The sequence below is a fragment of the Schistocerca serialis genome, chromosome 3 (genome assembly GCF_023864345.2).
Source record: "Schistocerca serialis cubense isolate TAMUIC-IGC-003099 chromosome 3, iqSchSeri2.2, whole genome shotgun sequence".
Classification (NCBI taxonomy): domain Eukaryota; kingdom Metazoa; phylum Arthropoda; class Insecta; order Orthoptera; family Acrididae; genus Schistocerca; species Schistocerca serialis.
Window position 1 is genome coordinate 79780530 of NC_064640.1, and position 19877 is coordinate 79800406.

General features: G+C 34.1%; 1 protein-coding gene across 1 annotated transcript in view; it reads left to right on the forward strand.

The window, feature by feature from the left end:
- The window catches only part of LOC126470686 (forkhead box protein P1), a 724940-nt gene that overhangs the window by 620263 nt on the left and 84800 nt on the right, over nucleotides 1–19877 (forward strand). The window contains exons 13-14 of the mRNA XM_050098687.1: nucleotides 51–152; nucleotides 11086–11210. Coding sequence (XP_049954644.1) covers nucleotides 51–152; nucleotides 11086–11210 — 227 coding nt within the window. The remainder of the gene's footprint in view (nucleotides 1–50; nucleotides 153–11085; nucleotides 11211–19877) is intronic.

A 19877-nucleotide genomic window follows, 5' to 3' on the forward strand; every position in this document is an offset into this window, starting at 1 on the left:
ATTTAAAAAAATCTTCAATAATGTCTGATGGTACTATTTTCTTATTTCAGTCCATCATTGAGTCACCAGACAAACAACTTACGTTAAATGAGATCTACAATTGGTTTCAAAATACTTTCTGCTACTTTCGTCGTAATGCAGCAACGTGGAAGGTAAAGTAACACATTTTTACTATAACATTAAGCACTAAAAAAACAGCAACTGTGTGTATATTTGCTCTGTTCCTCTTTGTGAAAGTTTATCACTTTTGTTGCAGGTTAAATGAATATAACATTTGTTCAAATATTGCTAACAATACGTTAATAATCATGTAATTGCAATTACTGAAAATATTAACTATGTAGTATTAATACCTTATCCCAGTAGTGTTGCTGTATGTGATGTGATGTGATGTGATGTGAGTGAGTGAGTGTGTGTGTGTGTGTGTGTGTGTGTGAGAGAGAGAGAGAGAGAGAGAGAGAGAGAGAGAGAGTCAGTGAGTGAGTGAGTTATGTCTTGTATCTTTTCTTCATTGCCATCTTTCTTCCATCCATTTGTAGGAGCTTTTTCATGTGTAGAAAACTAGTAGAACAAAAAACACAGTCTGATTTTGTGTGTGAAGTAGAATCATCAATAGTACTTACCACAGCCTCTTACCTATGCTTCTTTTTTTCTTTCCTTCATTAATCGTCCATTACACCATATACATGGCAGCATAGGATTCGCCAAATGTCTTATGTAGTTCCAATCAGCGCATTAAGTAAGTGAAGTTGTACTATATTAAGAAAAGAGAGTGTAAAAGCCTATACACATGTGCTAAAAAATATGATTAATGATGGTATGAAGTATACAATTACATATGTAACTAAATTATTATAGTGGTGCACACACGCACACACAGACACTCACACACACACACACACACACACACACACACACAGAGCAGATCACTGTGTCACTGATATACTGTACTTTTCATCATCTTAACATTCCCAAAAGCCAATAGCCTGTAATAAAAATTGAACCAGTATAAATCTACCGTGAAGGAGGTTTTGTACTGAAGAAAGTAAGAAATAAGATTAATGTATTTATTTATTTGTTTATTTCTTCCTTAGTTCATCAATCTGTCTTTGATGATCTCACAAGCATTTAATCTGTATCAATTCATTTTTTTCTTTTTTTTCATCTGAAAATGTGGGAGTCTTCTAAAGGAACCAATATGCAGGTGGTAGTGTCACAAAGGAGATGAAAGTAATATTAGATTACATTAAATTATACATACCTCCATATTACACCACATAGCAGATGTAGAAATTAAAAAATAAGTGGAAACCATTGAAAAGAACTATGTCTGTTACATTGTTATGTATATAATTATTGAATCTTAGATTACATTTCATCACACACAGATTTTGTCATTTAGAGACTCCAGGCTTTTATTTTTATAAGCATAGATTGCTTGGTCAGTTCACAGATACTTTCAGAAACTAAACTGTCTTTTGTGAGAATATTAAATCAATTTAGATATTTCAAAATTCTTGTACACATATCTACAAAAAACCACCCAGAAGAGATACTAGTCTACAATTTGTAACTTTTGTTCAATGTAAGTTTTCCAAAAATGTTCCAAAAAGCCACACAAAGAAAATCATTAATTCTAAATTACCCATAAAAAGCCTAATTGGCTGCTTCTCCTCCATTACAGCCTTCCTTACTATATAAAAAATCATAGCAGAAATAATTGTTAGAGACAGAAAGAGATTTCTATGTGTGTAGATAATTTATTTTGAGGTTTCTTTTCTTCTCTATTCTTTTGTTTTCTTTCCCTCCCCAGCATTATAAAATTTAGTTCCCAGACAAAGGTTTAGTTGCTGCCAAAGAAAGATGTACTAAACCACAGAGGGAATTCATCATTTCCCAAAAATGCAGCAGCAAGTTATTTAGAGTCGCAACATCAAGGGAAAGCTAGTGTTAAACATTTTTTGTAAATTGACATTTGACTTGGAAAATGAGGAAATTTATCACTGCAAGTACAAAAAAATAGTGTGATGCCAGTAAAGCTAAACCCAAACACTATATAGCTGTTAATAAAAAATTGTCAGGAAACATCATATATCTGGTCTTATAAAGGAAAAAAATAGTAGTAGTGCAGAATAAACTCACATTACACAGAATTCTTATTATTTGCCATCAACCACACAGTTCAACATTTTCATCACATTATGTAACTGTGCAGTGTGGCCAAATACTAATTATTTTAATTATGTATAACATGCATAAGCTCATCTCCGATAGAACTGATAAGATAAAAATACTCTGATTCACAATGGAGCTGTAATGAATATTAGCATTATAGCAATATGCTAAAGAAAATTGTTTGCAAATGGAACATCATAGTTGTAAAACATATATATTCAATTCTCACTGTAGTGGTGAAAGTGGTGAAAACAGTTTTCTTTTCCAGAAGTGACTATAGTCATTAAAGAACAACAGCATAGCCTGTTTAGCTAGTTTAGCTTTGAATAATTTTGTGTTTCCTATTTATACCCCCTAGTAGTTCTTGAGTTCTGTAAAGCATAAAAATTGCACCTCTCTCTCTCTCTCTATATATATATATATATATATATATATATATATATATATATATATATATATATATAGTTTTTTTTTTTACTTCAACATTCACATACAGCACCTTATGAAAGTACACGGTGTACAATTCTGCAAGGACAGATGTATTTAGAAAATATTTTCCAAGTACCTGAAGAGACTATAAGAGAACCAAGGTACCAGTACTGACCGCCAGAATAGATTTAATGTGTAGGGAAAGGGAGAGGAGTTGTAGAGATGCCCACAGGGAAAGTAAGACAATTGCGGTGGAACAAAAATACCACAATTGCTCAAAACTCTCTAACAACACCAAATGGTGTTTTGTTAAAAGTTGTTGGAATTATTCATTCAGTTCCAGTGACTAATATTTTTTCTCCCAGCAGTTCAAATTGCATGTCACCAGACTATTCACATTCCTTAAGTAATTATTGTTTGTAAAGAAAAGTCATCCACTGAGTTGTATGGCTTCTCCTGCACTATTCGTACTGAAATCACAGTGCATTACCTTAATTTATCATATAAGATAGAACTTCATTGTCGAGACAGTAATATTTACTTTAGAACATTATTTGCCCCATAAATTGGCGTTGAATTATTTATAACTCATACATTTGTGTAATACTATCACAACAGACATTGTTCAGAATTTTATGAAAATTAATATACATATGTACTATAGCATTAATTTTGAATATTAGTACTCTGTTTTTATAACTGCTAGGAGTATCTCCTTGTGATTGTGACACTATACTGCCTATTGGTAGTGGTGATAAATAGTCCAACATTCTTGATATAAGGAATACTCCCTCAGTTCTTTTGCAAAGTAAACAGAAGAAAGAGAAATGTAATGGAATAACAAAATTGGGAAAAGCCACAATGTTGCGATCTTAGTGACCCATGCAGAATATTTTTATCAACTGCTTTTGCATAGGAGTCATCATTAATTGTACACTTAACCAGGTAAAATTACAATGTTAACGATGGGTAATCAAGATTCTTTTCATGGGATACTAAAGTGATGAAAGAGATAAATCATCATATCCATTAATTTGTAGTCAATCTAGGCTGTATTTGGTGTCATTAGCTTAATTTATTTTGTAGAATCAGACAAGACATGCACACAAGTTACTTTAAACATAAACTGAGAATACTAATTCAAGAATCCATATTTCATTTACAGCCAAAATATACAGAACAATGCTCTTTACTCATTTCTACGTTTCTTTAGTTGTTATAACTTCATGATCCTCTACGAAATGGAAAATATTAGTTGAAGAAGGGTTTTTAGTATCTGGTATTCAGTGTTTGTGAAATATATTCTTCTGACTAACTGACTGACTGACTAATAGTGTCCCAAGCAGTACATAATTTTTATGATTATTTTTCAATGCTTCGTCAATCAGTTTTCAAAATCTGCATGCCCTAAAAGTGTCGAAGAACACTTTATATGAAGGTATGTAATGCTATACCTATTTCCCAATGAATTACATTTCTTCCTAGGCTGTAGTAATTCCACTAATGAAATAAGTACTCTGAATTCGCTGATGACTGTTCTCTTTATCCCATTCTTTCAAGGAAAAGCATAATATCTTACTGCAGCCTGATAAAATTTTGTAATGACTTTTGAACACACACAGTAATACTGATGCATTCATTATTACCATATACTTTGTATTTTATACCTCTAGTACGGTTTGTAACACTTTGAATGATGGTTAGAATCACAATAACTTTACTTTCATACTTAACTGATATAAACTGATCGCAATAAACTGTATTATTTGTTTTAAAATTGAGATGTGTACATATCTCAAAGGAATAGTAATTATTATTTTTCATTGTGGTATTTGCAACCAGAAAACAAGGAGGTCACATATCATCATTTTAAAAGTAATCAAGTTTTTCTGTAACTATTGCACCATGTACTTATCAATAGTACAGGTGGTAGTCATTGAAGATTTTCGCTCCTTCATGACATGACACAGAAACAAAGCCAGCAGAATGTGAATGTGCCCTATTAGGATGCTTATGTTTCTGAACTAAAATGCTAATGTGAATTTGCTATGGTATACCTGAATGAATATAGCCAAAGTGAAATTCTGATACATTTTCTTAAATGTTGCCAGATATAAATGAATATACTGTAGCTGTCACGATAAACATTATAATACATTCCTTATTTTTCCCATATAACACACATTGGTCTTTTGCATCTTCTGCTTTGTTTACATAATTTTTGTGCACACATTTTCTTCTATAAAATAAGAAAAAAACTTTTTCATACACAATATGATATGCATACAATGTAAAAGAACATTTTGACTGACAGATTAATTGCTGGTTAATTCTAACACAAAACTTTCATCTATGCATGTCAGCACTTTAACTTTTCTGAGCTTGAGTTATGTAATTCTTTTAATAACTTTGGACAAAGAATTTCACTGTTTTATCCTGTTGTAAATTTGTTACGTTCCTGTGTCATGTAACGGTATCTAATGTGTTCAATGAGCAGTTAGCTATTGGACAGAAACTTTCATATATGTTTGGCATTTATTTTTCAATATACCATTTATATGTATTCTTGCCTTTTTGGGTATAATCTATGTAGCACAATTTGGAATTATAGTGTTAACAATTTTTTATGTAAATTTGCAATGAACATCTGAAATTCATTTTTCTTGTCATGAAATATGCCTCACTATTAATGATTCATTGGATAATGTTTTTTACCTCTGACAGGTGTATTCTTATAGATAAATTAGCTTTCAGAAGTTCCAGTTGTATGGCTGTAGTCTGAATTTGATGTAACGTAATTGTAGATGCATTAATTTAAATCAATATATTTCTTTTATGTCTCAAATTTCCTGTAATGTTAGGTTACACATTGATCACAGTACTCTTTTGTTCCTGTTCACAGCAATCACAAGTGTTAAAGGGATATCTGTATCCATAGGGCCATCTTTACGTATTCACTTATACTGCAGGTGAACTGCTGATGGCTTGTTTGTAACTATTTCATTCCAGATTATAGCAGCTCACTTCTTTAAAGGACACTAATATGAAATTATGATTAACACTAGTTTTGTCACACTAATAATTATGGGAATTGTTTGTAGATGTGTAGTTTCTTTGCAAAAATGCACTGCTCATTCCCGTACAACTGTTGTTGTTATCTAATACTCCAAACTAAGCATTTAGGTAACTGTTCTCGGTTGTCTCTATACTGACAAAGTCCAAATCTGTTAAATGCAGATATAAGATTTAAGTTGAATTTATAGCCATGCCAGCTATTCAGGTAAATTGTAGGAGTGGCTAATGACGTATTCTTTTGCTTAGTTTTTGAATGTCTGGGGATTTTCAATTTCTTGCCTTGAGTCTACTGGCATCCCATTTTAGTCTTTCACACCAGGATATAAACTTCCATTCTGAAGCCTAGACAGTGGTGCATAGTCAACATGGATATTATTTTTACTTCTTATCTTGTACTCGTGAATGCCATAGTTCATTCTGAATTCAGTCTTCTTGTTACCCTCAAATATTGATGAGTATATATACAGAGGAAGTCAGGAGGAGAGTAAATGCTTTGAGGCATGATGGTGTTGGTAATTCTGAACAAGAAACTTTTGTATGTTTTTTTTTGATAACTCAAAAAGTGCACCCTCCAGCAAAAATGTGTTGCAGTACCAAATTAAATGACATTAAATTTCTGACAAAAAAGGTCCTATTAATCTTTTTATGTAGGACTAATAGCTTGTATGAAGAGAGTGTGAGAATATTGAAAATCTTGCACAACATGTGTTTACTGTAGCTTAGGTATTTTGTGTAGGCCATTTGGAGATAGTTTTCTGACTTGATGGCCTCCAAGTGTCTTGTGTCAAACTGTTCATCTCAACTTGCTCTGCACTAATGTGGTACATTGTAAACATTGACATTGTTTGAATAATACAGAAAATGAACAACAATGTACATTAAGTGTATTCATTTGGAATAGGGCATATGTTCATGTGATGTGCTTTGTTCAGAATTGCTAATACTATCATTTCTCAAAACATGTTCTTGTCCTCCTGACTCACCCTGTATGAACACATAAGTGAAAGAACCCTAAGTATCTGAAAAGGCTTCTGCAAGATGTTCAGTTACCAACTTCACACAATATTCTTAATGGAGCTCCCCTTGCCCTCACTGCAAGTGGATCCCTCTCACCATGAGTTGTGAGTGGTAATATGCCTCTCTTTTATAACCTTCCACAAATTATCCTTCTATAAACTGTGAGCCAGGGATTATGAGTTCTGAAAGCTATAATAATTATTTTATACATTAAGATGTATCAGTTGTTAGTAATTAGAAGATATACAATGGCCAGCTAATTTTGAGATACATACAGCGCATTGTAGATATGTGAGCCATGATTTAGACAGTCAGTTTACTCCATTCTTTGTTTATCTTTTCAGCAAAGTTGTTTCCTGAATCCTCAGTGATTTTTCCTTGCTCAGATAAAATTTGGCTACTTATAATAATAACATATTTTACAACAAAATTTTGAATTTCATTTGCAGATACTTTCTGCAATGGTTTCAGCGGGATTGGAAGAACAAAAATAGGCTGATAGTTTCGTACATATCCTTTGGTTCTTTCTTGAACAGAGATTTAATTTCTGAATATTTCAACATATTATGAAAGCATCCATATTCAGAATGTTGCTTGATTATTGTATGGAAAATACATCAGACGATGTAAAAAATGTTTGGTTTTATACTGTAATTACAAATGAAATGCATGCCTGTGAGTTGTTGACCCAAGTGGTCAACTAGCAGTGCCAGCTTATAACATGATTTTGCCCCCTTTATTAGCGCTGATCATGTAATAAGGTAACAATAAGATAAATGATCTTATATCTATAATTCTAAGCATAGGAAACATCACTGCACTAGATGGAGGTATGCTGAAGTTCATCAACAGTTAATTCACCATTCCTGATGAATTTTTCACCAAGCACATACGTTACCCATACAAGCTACTAAAAGTACAGGACAGTATAAACACTTCTCTGACTCTGGGACAAGGTGAAGGTGTTCTGACCTGTTCCCAGCTTAGCTCTCTGGCAGTTTTTTAAACACCAAAAATGGTGAATTCTAATTCTTTCGGAATTATGCATACATAAAAATTCAGGACTGAGCCCTTAATGTCCCGTTAGGCTACCAGTTCCTATGTCTCAGGTGGCACTTGGAAGGGGTTACTTGGTGTCTAACCAGGCTTGGTGATTTCCATCCAGCTTCTAATAATTTGCTGGTGCTTTTTCTGCTTCATGCTCATTTCACCACCTCATCATTTGCTCTCTGTACACTTTACTATATGCTAACATAAATTGAATAGTACATATTCCATCTCACAACTGTGCTCTTAGAATCAGGTTTCAAATCAAGGATTCCATAATGGCACTCTCAATTTGAGACCATTCACTTCAATATTGGGGCCTGTGAGAAGAACATCTGGCTGGCATGAAGCTCAGAATTCCTTTTCTTTTCACCCATATTGAATTTTTATTTTGTTTAATTCAGAAGTTGGTGGTTTGCATTGAGAAGCTTGATGTTTCATCTGACTTGAATGATCTTATTTTCTTTTTTTATGTGGATATATTTATCCATCATATGATGAACTTGGGGCTCTATTTTATTTTCAATTTTCCTTCTTTTTCTTTTACCTTTGCTTTGGTTGATGGGGTGGTGGATCAGGTACGTTGCTTCTTTATTAACCTCTTAATGATAATCATTTCCATCAGCACACAACCATAACTCATTACAACAATTAAGACTGCTTGAGCTGAAATTATATGTACATAAAGGACATCAGGTTTTTTGTGTGGGTGCTTCTCTGTTTGCTTCAAGTTTAGGTGGATCGTGCAGAATACCCTCTTGGCTGATGATGTGCCATGGGAATTTCACCTGTCTTTGACCACATGCCAACTTCCTATATCATTAGTGAGACCACTATTCTTAAATATTGTTAATACTTTGTACAGGATGGAGTAACATTCATACCAACTACTCACAGTAATTAGCACATTGTCCACATACGGAGTAACTTTCTCTGACAAGTTCCAACCTAGGACCTGTTGCAGGGCATGCACAAAACCAGATAGGCTCACTTTCAGCCCAAAGAGTTGCCTCAGTTCATCATGCAGGAATGAAATGTACTAACTACATTTAGCATGTTACCCAATCTTCCAATACCCAGCTGTTAGATCAAGACAAACATCAGAATCTTATTTAACTTTCTAGCATCTAAAGCTAGGTGGACACTACCATCTTTCTTAGCTACTGACACTATAACATTATTGCACTGACTTACTATGGGTCGAGTTACTACAGCAGATACCATGTTCACTACTACTGTCCTTTTGGCTAGCAGTATTAGGGATGGTTGAGTATAAAATGATTGGTGTGCTAACATGCGAGACTCATAAGTAATGTTACTGATTTCTCATGGAGACCTAGAAAATACATCTCTGTAATTATAAAGGATATTTACAAGCTCTCACCTCCTTCATTCATCAACATCTTCCATCTTTGCAATTTTCTTGGCTGTGTGCTCTTAAAGAATGACAGCTTCCTTTTTTACACAAGAGCTCAGTTTGGTCAGTTAGTTTTTCCTGATGGATACATATTCTGTTTGTGCATGACCCTGTTGAGGCACACAAATGCTGTAATCCTGGGTCTTTGCTGTTGTCCTTTTGTATCCATGTCTATAAGCACATTGTGTAGACCCCATAGCTGGATATGTTGGGTAATTGACCCTTGTCTATCTTTAGTTTATCTTGCATCTTACTCAGAAAATCCCACTTCAGGAAAATGTCAGCATGGAGTTGCAGAACCATTAGCACAGGATGCACTAAGTGGTGGATAATAATGCTAAACTCCAATCAGGCCAGCTTCTCTACTGCTTAAAAAAGTACACTTTTAAAACTTTTGCTGTCATAGTTGTATGTTACCAAATGGTATGTGTTGGGATCTCTACTTACCTTAGTTCGTCACATTTTTTGCATATTACTGATACTTTATCAACCTCCTGGCTGGTGCTGCCACAGCCAGCATATCTTGCAGTGTGCTTTTTTTTATATTGGTATATGAGTTGCTGTTGTCTCCAGGTATGCCACATCATGCATGATAGGAAACTCAGTCAGCTGAAGTCAAGAACAAATCACCTTCACTCGTGTGTTCAGTAGCAGTGCCACATACATTTCTGAAATGATTGTTGATTAGTTCATATTATAATAAAAATACTTTTAGTTTTATATTCTTTGGACAGTTTTGGAGAAATTTAGTTATGTGGAGAATAAAAATGAAAAATACACACTGGTATTTCAGTTTCTCACATTTCTCACATTTTAAGTCAAAATGCTTCATAGCAATTAAAGATCTTTTGTGCAAGTGAAACTAAAATTCTAATTGAATTGAGCTGAATTCAGATGCAGCATTCACCATACCAGCCTGTTTCACTACTTCTGGCTCACCAGTGAAATGAAGATGCGATGCATTTCAAAAATGCTGAATTTAGATGTTTAATTACAGAATTTAATAATATGTTTCTTATTTCCACAGATGTGTCTTTTGCTTGGAGAATACCTAGTTAACCTTTTGAATAACAACTTTCTTTGAATTTCAGATTCAGTTCATCATACTTGCTGCTTCTGTATATTTACACTTGCAGCTTCTTCAATATTTATAAAGCTAATTGGTATATTCAGTTATGGTTTTCATTTTGCTTGTAGGTTAAGGAGTTTCATTCCAAATGTAAGATGTATAATATGTATTACAAGGGCTTTAAACATCAAAATTTCCACAGCTGGTAAATGAAATAGCAACAGAGGCAGTGCTGAAGCAAGAAATGAACCAGTTGCATCAGAATGTTGGCGTGATTTGTTACACATTTCTTCTGACAGTCAGAACTTGAAGGACTTCAAGATAAAGCTAATTACTGAAATAATTTTGTTCACTGATTACATACATAACACTGAGGCATGGCTTGTTTTTATTATTTTTGTTGCTATTAGACAATGCAGCCTTGAAACTGATTATGACTGGATCAAGGAAAAAAGTTCCTGACAGTCTGTTTTGAAGTTGTAGTGCATGTCTGTTAACTTTTTTTGTGGCTTTACTTGCTTCTCCCTCAGTCCCATATTTCAACAGCTTCTCTTTATCTTCATCCATTGAGGATAGATTTTTACTGTAAATCTTTTATTTTTTAATATGACTCATTCTGTAAGCTAAATTATGATTTTCCATTGATTACAAAAATTAACATGCACAAGACACACCACAGACCTGCATGACAGTTGCTTTTCTGAATTTGTGTTCTCATTCTGTTTGTATAGCTGAGTACATAATTTATAGAGCTTTAGAATTTTTGTGAGCTTTTGTTAAAATGCTTTTCATCTCCTTTTTTAATCTCTCCTTTTTGATTTGCGTTGCTTACTTGTATGTGTATTATTTTGTATAGAATGCAGTGCGACACAACCTGTCTCTCCACAAATGTTTCATGAGGGTGGAGAACGTGAAGGGAGCCGTATGGACTGTGGATGAAGTGGAATTTTACAAACGCCGGTCACAGCGATGCACTACAGGGTACGTCTACTCAGAGCTGAGCTGGACACGCAAGTTGGTCTCGGACTACTTTAGTCTCTAGCTCCTTCTAGCAAACATTTGGATTTGAATTTTTTCCCATTTTTTCCATTCTTGTCTTATTCCATTTCTGTGTTTTATTGTGTGTTTTCCACTTTCTTTCTCTCTCTTTCTCGCTTGTATCTGTGTGTGCGTAACCAGCATGAGGAAGCATTAACGAGGACTAACGACGTGTGTGAGGCGAACAGGGTGGACGGGCGATGGAAGGTATTTCAAATCGAACATGTCTTGCTCAGAAGGCAGCTAGAAGAGAGACTTTACGATTTTCTCAACTTTTTTTCTCTTTAACTTTGTCTTTTACTCTCTTTTCTCTTTCTTGGTGGTCTGTGTATACAGAACGCGATCCGCACCAATCTGTCACTGCACAAGTGTTTTGTGCGCTATGAAGACGACTTTGGCTCCTTCTGGATGGTGGATGATGCGGAGTTTGTCAAGCGACGCCATCTTTCTCGTGGTCGTCCCCGGAAATATGACCCCACCCCATCACCCACTCCACCCCACCTCTCCGCCGCACAGTAAGCACTGACTTTTTGCAAACTTTGCTGCTGCTGCTGCTGTTCTAGCTTTAGTCTTGATGTTTATGAGCCACACGACTACAAGGACAGAAGTGGTTATAGCCAGGTATCCCTTAACACATGGTAAACAAAAAATCTAAATTAACACCTACTGGGATACTCCCAGTTTTCAGACTGCAATCAAAGATCAGTTACTTACTGTTACATCTAATTCAATCAATATTAGTTCTTGTTTGTGCCAAATCACATTGCATTGATCAATAACACAAGTTTAGAATAACAGCAAAAAATATGTAAGTATGTAATACAAAGGTAATACTATCACACACATGTTACTACAGATGCACGGGTGAGTGCTCCACACACACACACACACACACACACACACACACACACACACACACACACACAAACACACACACACTCTGCAATCTCACATTAATACATAACGCAAAATAACTGCTGAGAAATTAGTACATTAAATGAATCTATTTATCAGTAACTACCACAGAAAAGCAACTACAGGGACTAACTGGCAGCAGAAGTGTATTTTGGTTTAATGAACTGCAGCAGGTAAATAGATGTCTGATTATGGTAAGCAACAGTAACGAAAGTATGGATAAAACTTTACCTCACATTAGCTGAAGTTGGTCTGTAAAATAAGTGATGCTAATATGTAGCACTTAGAGTTGTAATTTAGTTGCTGCATGGTCTTTGGACAGAAAACCAAGTCATGTGCATGAAATGTAAATGCCTGATGTGGAAACAAAAAAAAAAACCTATAACATCCTTTTGTCTACTTCATAGGACCACTAGTTCCTGGCAGATTACAGTTTAGAATCTGTAAATAACCTTTCATACTGGCAGAGAGTTGAACAAATATAACAAAAAATTGCCCCATGTTTATTACTCTTAAAGATTTCAAGTAACTGGTTTCCCAATGGGAAGAATAAATTCTGGATGACTGCTATTAAAGAAATAAACAAATTTCCCATGATGAAATATTAGGGATAGTCTGAGTAAAGCAATGCACATTCTCCAAGTTTTCTATTATCCCATTTGTTTCCTCCAGTTCATTATATTTGGTAGGACACATGACTCAGTGTTAAAATTTCTATGGACAAACAGTTATGTTATAAAATTCTTCTACTTAGCAAACAAGTTTTTCTTGTGATCCAGTTGACATTTTGGAGCCATTTGACCTACCTGACATTTTGTCACATATAACTTTAGATTGTCATTATATCTGAAATTGGAACAATTTTTCCAGATGCTTGCATGAGCATAGTTTAATGATTCATTCATTTTCTGTTTTTAGAGCACACAGACACAAGTTGTGAAATGATAATTGGCTACCTCTTATAATCTAATCTAAACAGATGTATCAATATTTACATATGAAGAAAGATGTTTTATAAGTACAACTATATTATTGGTGTTACATCTTCTGTGTACTTAAAATCATGAAATTTGTTACATCAGTAAAGTGATGGACCATGTCCACTTTGATCATATTCATTTAGTCTCCCATAGTTATATTGAACCTCTTACAGATGAAGCTGAGAGTGTGAAGACTCTAAACCAAATTAATTTTTTTTACCTTCAGAATTAAGGATATTTCATCCACAAAATAGCATGTGTGCATGTGTTTCCATTATCTAAGTTGTTGAGAAAGAGCTGATGAATCTCGTACCACTTCCTTCTTCTCCGTATCTTCTTCGTCTTCTGCTTTTTCTATCTCTTCCATCTCCTCTTCTGCTGAAAAGGAAAACTGTTGCATCAGTCAAATAACCTGGTCCAGAAAACTACCTGAAATTTCCATTAAATCAATATGGGATTTATTTAGGCACATGTGTGTTTAATCTCCTTGCTACATGGACTGAGTGCTTTGTATACTGTGTTATCAAGGCAGATTGTGGACAAGAGATAGTTACTTGTCCCAAAGGCCATATTCACAATAAACTTTACATTGTGAAAACTGCTAGTTGCTGTACACACTCCTTAAAAATGTTTATGTTTAATTTACTATTGGTACACACTTGTATTGAAGAATCCACCATGAGTACAGAAGATCTTGTTAAGGAGAAGTTGTTTTAATTTGCACTTGTTGTTGTCTGTCAGACATTCTATTTTCAGGAGTAGAGTGTCAAAGAATTTTATATTTGTATCTTCAATAGGAATGTGTCGAAACCCAAGACATATTCAAAATCCGTTTTGCTCATACAATGAATAATTTTTCCTCAGGTGAGGTCTTACCCAAGTTTATTATTCTATATAAAATCAATGAATGAAAACATCCTAAAATGTTAGCTTACTGATTTCTATGTCCCTAAGGCTGGCAATTATTTTTTTACAGTAAAAGTAGCTGAATCTAAATGTTTTACCAGGTATGCTATACAGTTTTTCCTGTTTAAGTTACATCAGTATTCACACCCATGAACTTATACTCTGCCTTGTTTATAATTTCTCCCTGATTCAGTAGATTAATTAGAGATGGAGTATTTTGAACAGAATGAAAACGGGTTATCTGTGGTTTTTCACTGCTTAAAGGTCGTCCATTTGTGTAGAAACCAGTTAGTAGTTTTCAAAAAGTGTATCATTTACTACATGTTCTTATGAAAAGATCTTGGGTTTCTGGTCAGTTGGGCCAGTTGGCAGTGTTAAGATACTTTGACATCTCAGTACCATTCTCATCATCTTTGTGAGAATAATGAGTATGATAATTGTCAAAATATCTCAGTATATAAACACTGCCAGCTCGCTGGAAACCCACAGTATTTTAAAATTACCACATAGTTGGAAATCCGAGGGTTTTTCATCAGTAGTACACATTTGGAATGTCTGCATTCTCATATTTACTAATTCTTCTGTTGTTGCATCTTTATCTAGTTTGACAAAAATACTTGTTCCATCTTCAAACTAACAAATTCTTCTTCTTGTCTCAAACTAACACATAGCACATATCACAAATAGTCACAGGCTCTTGATTCAAATTTATCTCAATGCAGATAATGTAGTGTCACCCATATTACTTGAACACATTAGCATGTCATTCAGCATCCTGTTTCTTTCCATGCTGAAACATGTATTCATACAAACAGTAACTTCTCTGACAGTAGGACTGAATTTCATTTAATATATCACAGAAGTGATCAATTACTGATGTACTATCTTTTTAAATATTTATTACCTTTGTTGGGTAACATGCTATTACTGCACGGGGGGGGGGGGGGGGGGGGGGGTGAAAATAACTAAATACTTTAGCTTCTCAGACTTTTTCAGAAAGTGGTGTAATCAGAGAAACTAACCAGTGGATACTAATATCTGTGGAGGCCCCTCTTCTTATAGAGACACACAGGTGTGGCATGCATCATAACTTGATGAAACTCCCTACTTTAAAAAGTAATCTTTCATTGTTGAAGGACAATACCGTCTCACAGTGACCTCTTCCTTTACTAATAATATTTCATGCTTATTTTATGACTGAGGAAAAATTACTCTTGTATTTTAATATTACCTGACTTGATAAGATGATTTAATAAAGATTAGGGAATGCAAGACTTTTTTTATATCTGACACTGTATTATATTAAGAACACATGATTATCAACTGCAATAGTAAGAAGACCAGTCAACAGGTACAGAGCAATGCATAAAACTACAGAAAGCAGCTCTTAACCAAAACACGCCTGATTACTTCAGGGGCAATGTGTGGCACCCTGAATAACAATGCTACCCATTGCATGATCTCTTCCTGAAATATAATAAATTTTAGTTATATATTAATGCTCAGTGACACAAAAATTACTCCCCAAACACTTACCGGTCTTGATGACTCAAAAGTCAAAAATAGAATTCATTAAAGCTAAATCCATATGGTGAAATGAAGTTTTTATAGATTGATTTGCAGTTCATAATCTAGGGACAATGAAATTCTGCAATTATTTTATTGGTGTACTCTTTAAATATCATGTTATCAACACTATTTGGGTTGCAAAGTACCTTAAAACTCTCAAATTCAGCATATTCTCAATGTCCTATGGCATTCTTGTCAAGTTTCATACAAAATTTGTAAGTAAATTGACATCACTTATAGTCATATTTTATTGCAGATTCCATAAGCAGAGAAAATTTCTTAATAATTGGAAGTATATGCAAGTCACACACACATGTAAATGGTACCAAAGAATTTTAGAGGGTAATTGCCTACCTCTGGGAAAAAGTAGCTGCTGTATTGGAATTAGCACTGTTTCCAGGAACACTGATTGTGTGAAACCTAAGATGCACTCTTCACAACCATGTACCACATTGCTAACTTTTTGATGCACAAAATTCAGCATAATGTATGCATCTGCAGACACAAACACAATTTCAGTGATGCCATAATAAAGTACAATAGGGTCACTACAGTTCATGTAACATGTTAGTGACTCACCAGGTAATGAATTAAACTATTTGGAGTTCATACCATATAAAGATTTGGAATTAAAAATATCTATCAATACAATTTCAAACTGCAGTTCACTTATAATTATGCTGACTATGAAATAAATAGCACATGTACAGCAGATACTGGAATACTTTTAAATTATATGTGAACCTCACCAGATAAAATAACAGTGTCATCAGAATTTTACTAGATTTTTGAAAATTTTCATAATGACAAGGACAACAAGTTGATTATTTAATTGTTATGCTTCTGAGACTAGTATTTTGCAAAACACATGTAAATTTGTAATTTAAGACCACCTTTTCCCACATCTGTAGCTCATTTTTTGTGCAATCTATTTTCCAATATGAGATTCCATCATCAAGTACTTGTCGTATTACAAAATATTTAAGAGTTCAGTTCACTGCACATTATGAAAATACAGCATTTTATTAAAGGACATCAAATGTATCTGCATAGAACCTGCACTGTTTGATTAAAACCACAGACTTTGAAATGTGACTAAATTGTGGTGTCATATAGTTTTCATCATGCATCATCTTGTCACTGAGATCTGTATGTCATGCACATCAAATTTAAGAACCCTGTAACCTAGTTTGTTTTTCATTACTCTACAGCTTTCTCACTGAAGAAATGTTACCCATTTCACTTTACAAAAGTAATCAAATATCTTAATTTGGATGTTCAAATCAAAACTTTACCCTACTATTCCTGAAATTTGATTCATCATATTGTTTTAGAATTATGACACTATTATTATTATTGTTGGTCTATGTAAATTCTGTTTCTTTGTATTGTTACGTGCAAGTACTTACTTCCCATGATTGTCAGTATATAAACTTCTGTCATTTCTGTAGGAGAAATACGACAGTGGACTTCACAAAATCAAGAATCGTCCATCTTTGTCTGTACTTGGCATTTTATCTTATTGCTTACCTTCTCAAAGGTCATACTTATTTTGTTACTTTCTTTCTTGCCCAATATGGTTTAACTATCTTTCAATGTAACTCAGTTTGTTAGAATGGTATTATTGTCACCTCATTCACTATCCTTTCTGTATATTCATTAAGTTCTTTTCTCATAAATTTTATTTTACTGCCTTGTTTCTCAATACTGAATGTTTGAGGGTCAGCCCTTAAAAACTATCATTAAGTTTTACTTTCCTATTTTATCGAAATTTTAATTGTGAAATGACAGTCTCTATAATAAACAACTGGTAGTACTTTTGCATGTGAAGTGGTGTCTCACAATATTTTGTATTGAGTGACACAAATATTTCCATTATTCCAATAACTGCTATAGCTCTCTCTTGATGCTTCTAGTGTGAGAACATAACACATTCACAGAGAACATTATCACCCTTGTTGGGACAAACTTACATCACTTCCAAAAGTAGCACATTGAGTAAGATGACATAGAGTTTAAAGTACTGGATTCACTTTGCGACAATCCAGCCATAAATATTTAGGTTTTATGGTTTTCCTTAATTGTTTAAAGAAAAGATCTTGATGGTTCCTTTGGAAAGGACAGTCTAATTTCCTTTCCCATCCTTCATCCTTCTTCTATCCATGCTTGTCCTTCATCACTAATGGTTGTCTTGAAATGTTAAAACTCAAATCTTTTTAACTTCCATGAATTTTCGTCTAGATGCTCTCTTTTTTACTCTTTTGCATGCTTCTGCGAAATTTACTCCATGCTTTCTAAGAACTCTAAAAGTAACACAATGTTCAATGCTGCCATTCTCTCTCTCTCTTCTGTTTTTCATTCTTATTGAGCTTTATATTAGCAGTCTGGTTGCAATATGCTAAAACAATGTCTGGAAAGTGCCACTATCTTAACTCCTGTAGCTGCAGAATGTACTTGAAAATCTTCATTAGTTTCTAAATGTTGGCTTTAACCTGACCTTTAGTGCATGCAGTGTGTCAGTACTGATGTTAGTGTTGTGAATAATCAAGCATTTACTGGTCTTGACCCATAGCACAGCATTTCACATTCCTCTACAGTTTAATCTGTTGCTTATTTTAATTACTTTTTGTTATTACATACTTTCCATTGGAATATCGACAGTGTAGCAAAGGATATATTGCTGCTTACTGTAAAGGAGACACATTAAGTTGCAGACAGGCACAATTAAAAGACCCTTACACAAAGCTTTCGACCACAGTCTTCATCAGCATAAGAAAAACACATGCCATTCATACACACAAGCAAGCACACCTCATGCACGCATGACCACCAACTCTGACAGCTCAGGCCAGAATTCTTGCCCCAACTCCCAGAGTTGGTGGTCATGTGTATGTGAGAAGTGCTCGCTCATGTGCATGAGTGGTGTGTGTTTAACTTTTGTTGATGAAGCTGTAGCTGAGAGCTTTGTGTAAATGTCTTTAATTGTGGCTTTCTGCAATTTAACGTCCCTTCCTTAAGGTAAGTACCAATATTTCTCTTCTTACATTGTTGATATTCATACCTGAAGTTTCCATTGTTAGGTAGTTTCCATTGGGTAACCTGTAAATATTGTTAACACATGTAACCAAATTATGTAAAGAACATGTTGAAAAATGTTCTCAACATTTTCAACATTGTAGTGATAGCTATAATAATTCAGAATAAAACTTTCTTTTCTTCTTTATAATTTCTATACATACACATATCAGCACACACAGTATAAATATACCAGACAGTTTGTGAAAAATTCACACTCTGCTGCAGAGCAAAAGCTTCGCTATAGAAAATAATTGCAAGGGTGTGGCTGAGCTATTTCTCTGCAGTATCATCTCTTCCAAGAGAGCTATTCTACAAAGATATGCTGGAGAACTTTTGCCAAATATGGAAAGTAGGAGAGAGATGTTGGCAGAATTGAAAGTGTGATGGTGGGTTATAAAATGCAAGGTGTTCTGGTCCAATATTCTGTTTTAATCTGCCAGGAAGTTTCAGAATAGCACAGTCTCTACTGTGGAGTGAAATGTTCATTCTAGAATTTATAGTGAGATTCACGCATATGCATGTACTCAAAAGTGACAACATAGTTAACCCTGAGGAATGGGGCTTCTCAGGATGTAAAAAGCAGGTGAATATTCTCATGCTGAAAATAAGTTACATAATTTGTTGCCAAAAGTTTTGTTGATTGTCAGAATATGCAAATAATTCAATCCGTAATAGTTTTCCTGATAATACATGCTTGGGGATATATTGTTTTTACATAAATGTCTATGAGACAATACTACAGATATGTTAAATATTGTTGCTCAGAATGATGAAATTAGCAAAATTCATGCAACATTTAGGTAAAGGAGTGTGTATGTACAAATTTTATTTGGGTTTCTATGAAACTGTTTAGTATTTATTGAGAGAGAGTGACAAGAAGACCTACATGGTCTAAGTAATTTCAAATGAATAACTGTGGTAGAAGAAGACATTATTAAACCATAATGATAATTATTTTAAAGCATTTATGCTGATAAAATCATAACTTAAAACAAAAAGAACCATTGGGGCAATGAACATGGGAATTTTTGTAAATTGAAACCTACCAAAGAGTGTAAACATCAATTTAATCTTGCATCCTTCTGCGAAATAAAATAAAGATCTCAAATTTAGAATAAAAATCAAAAGCAGGAAGGACCTTTAATTCAAGGTTCCATCAAAA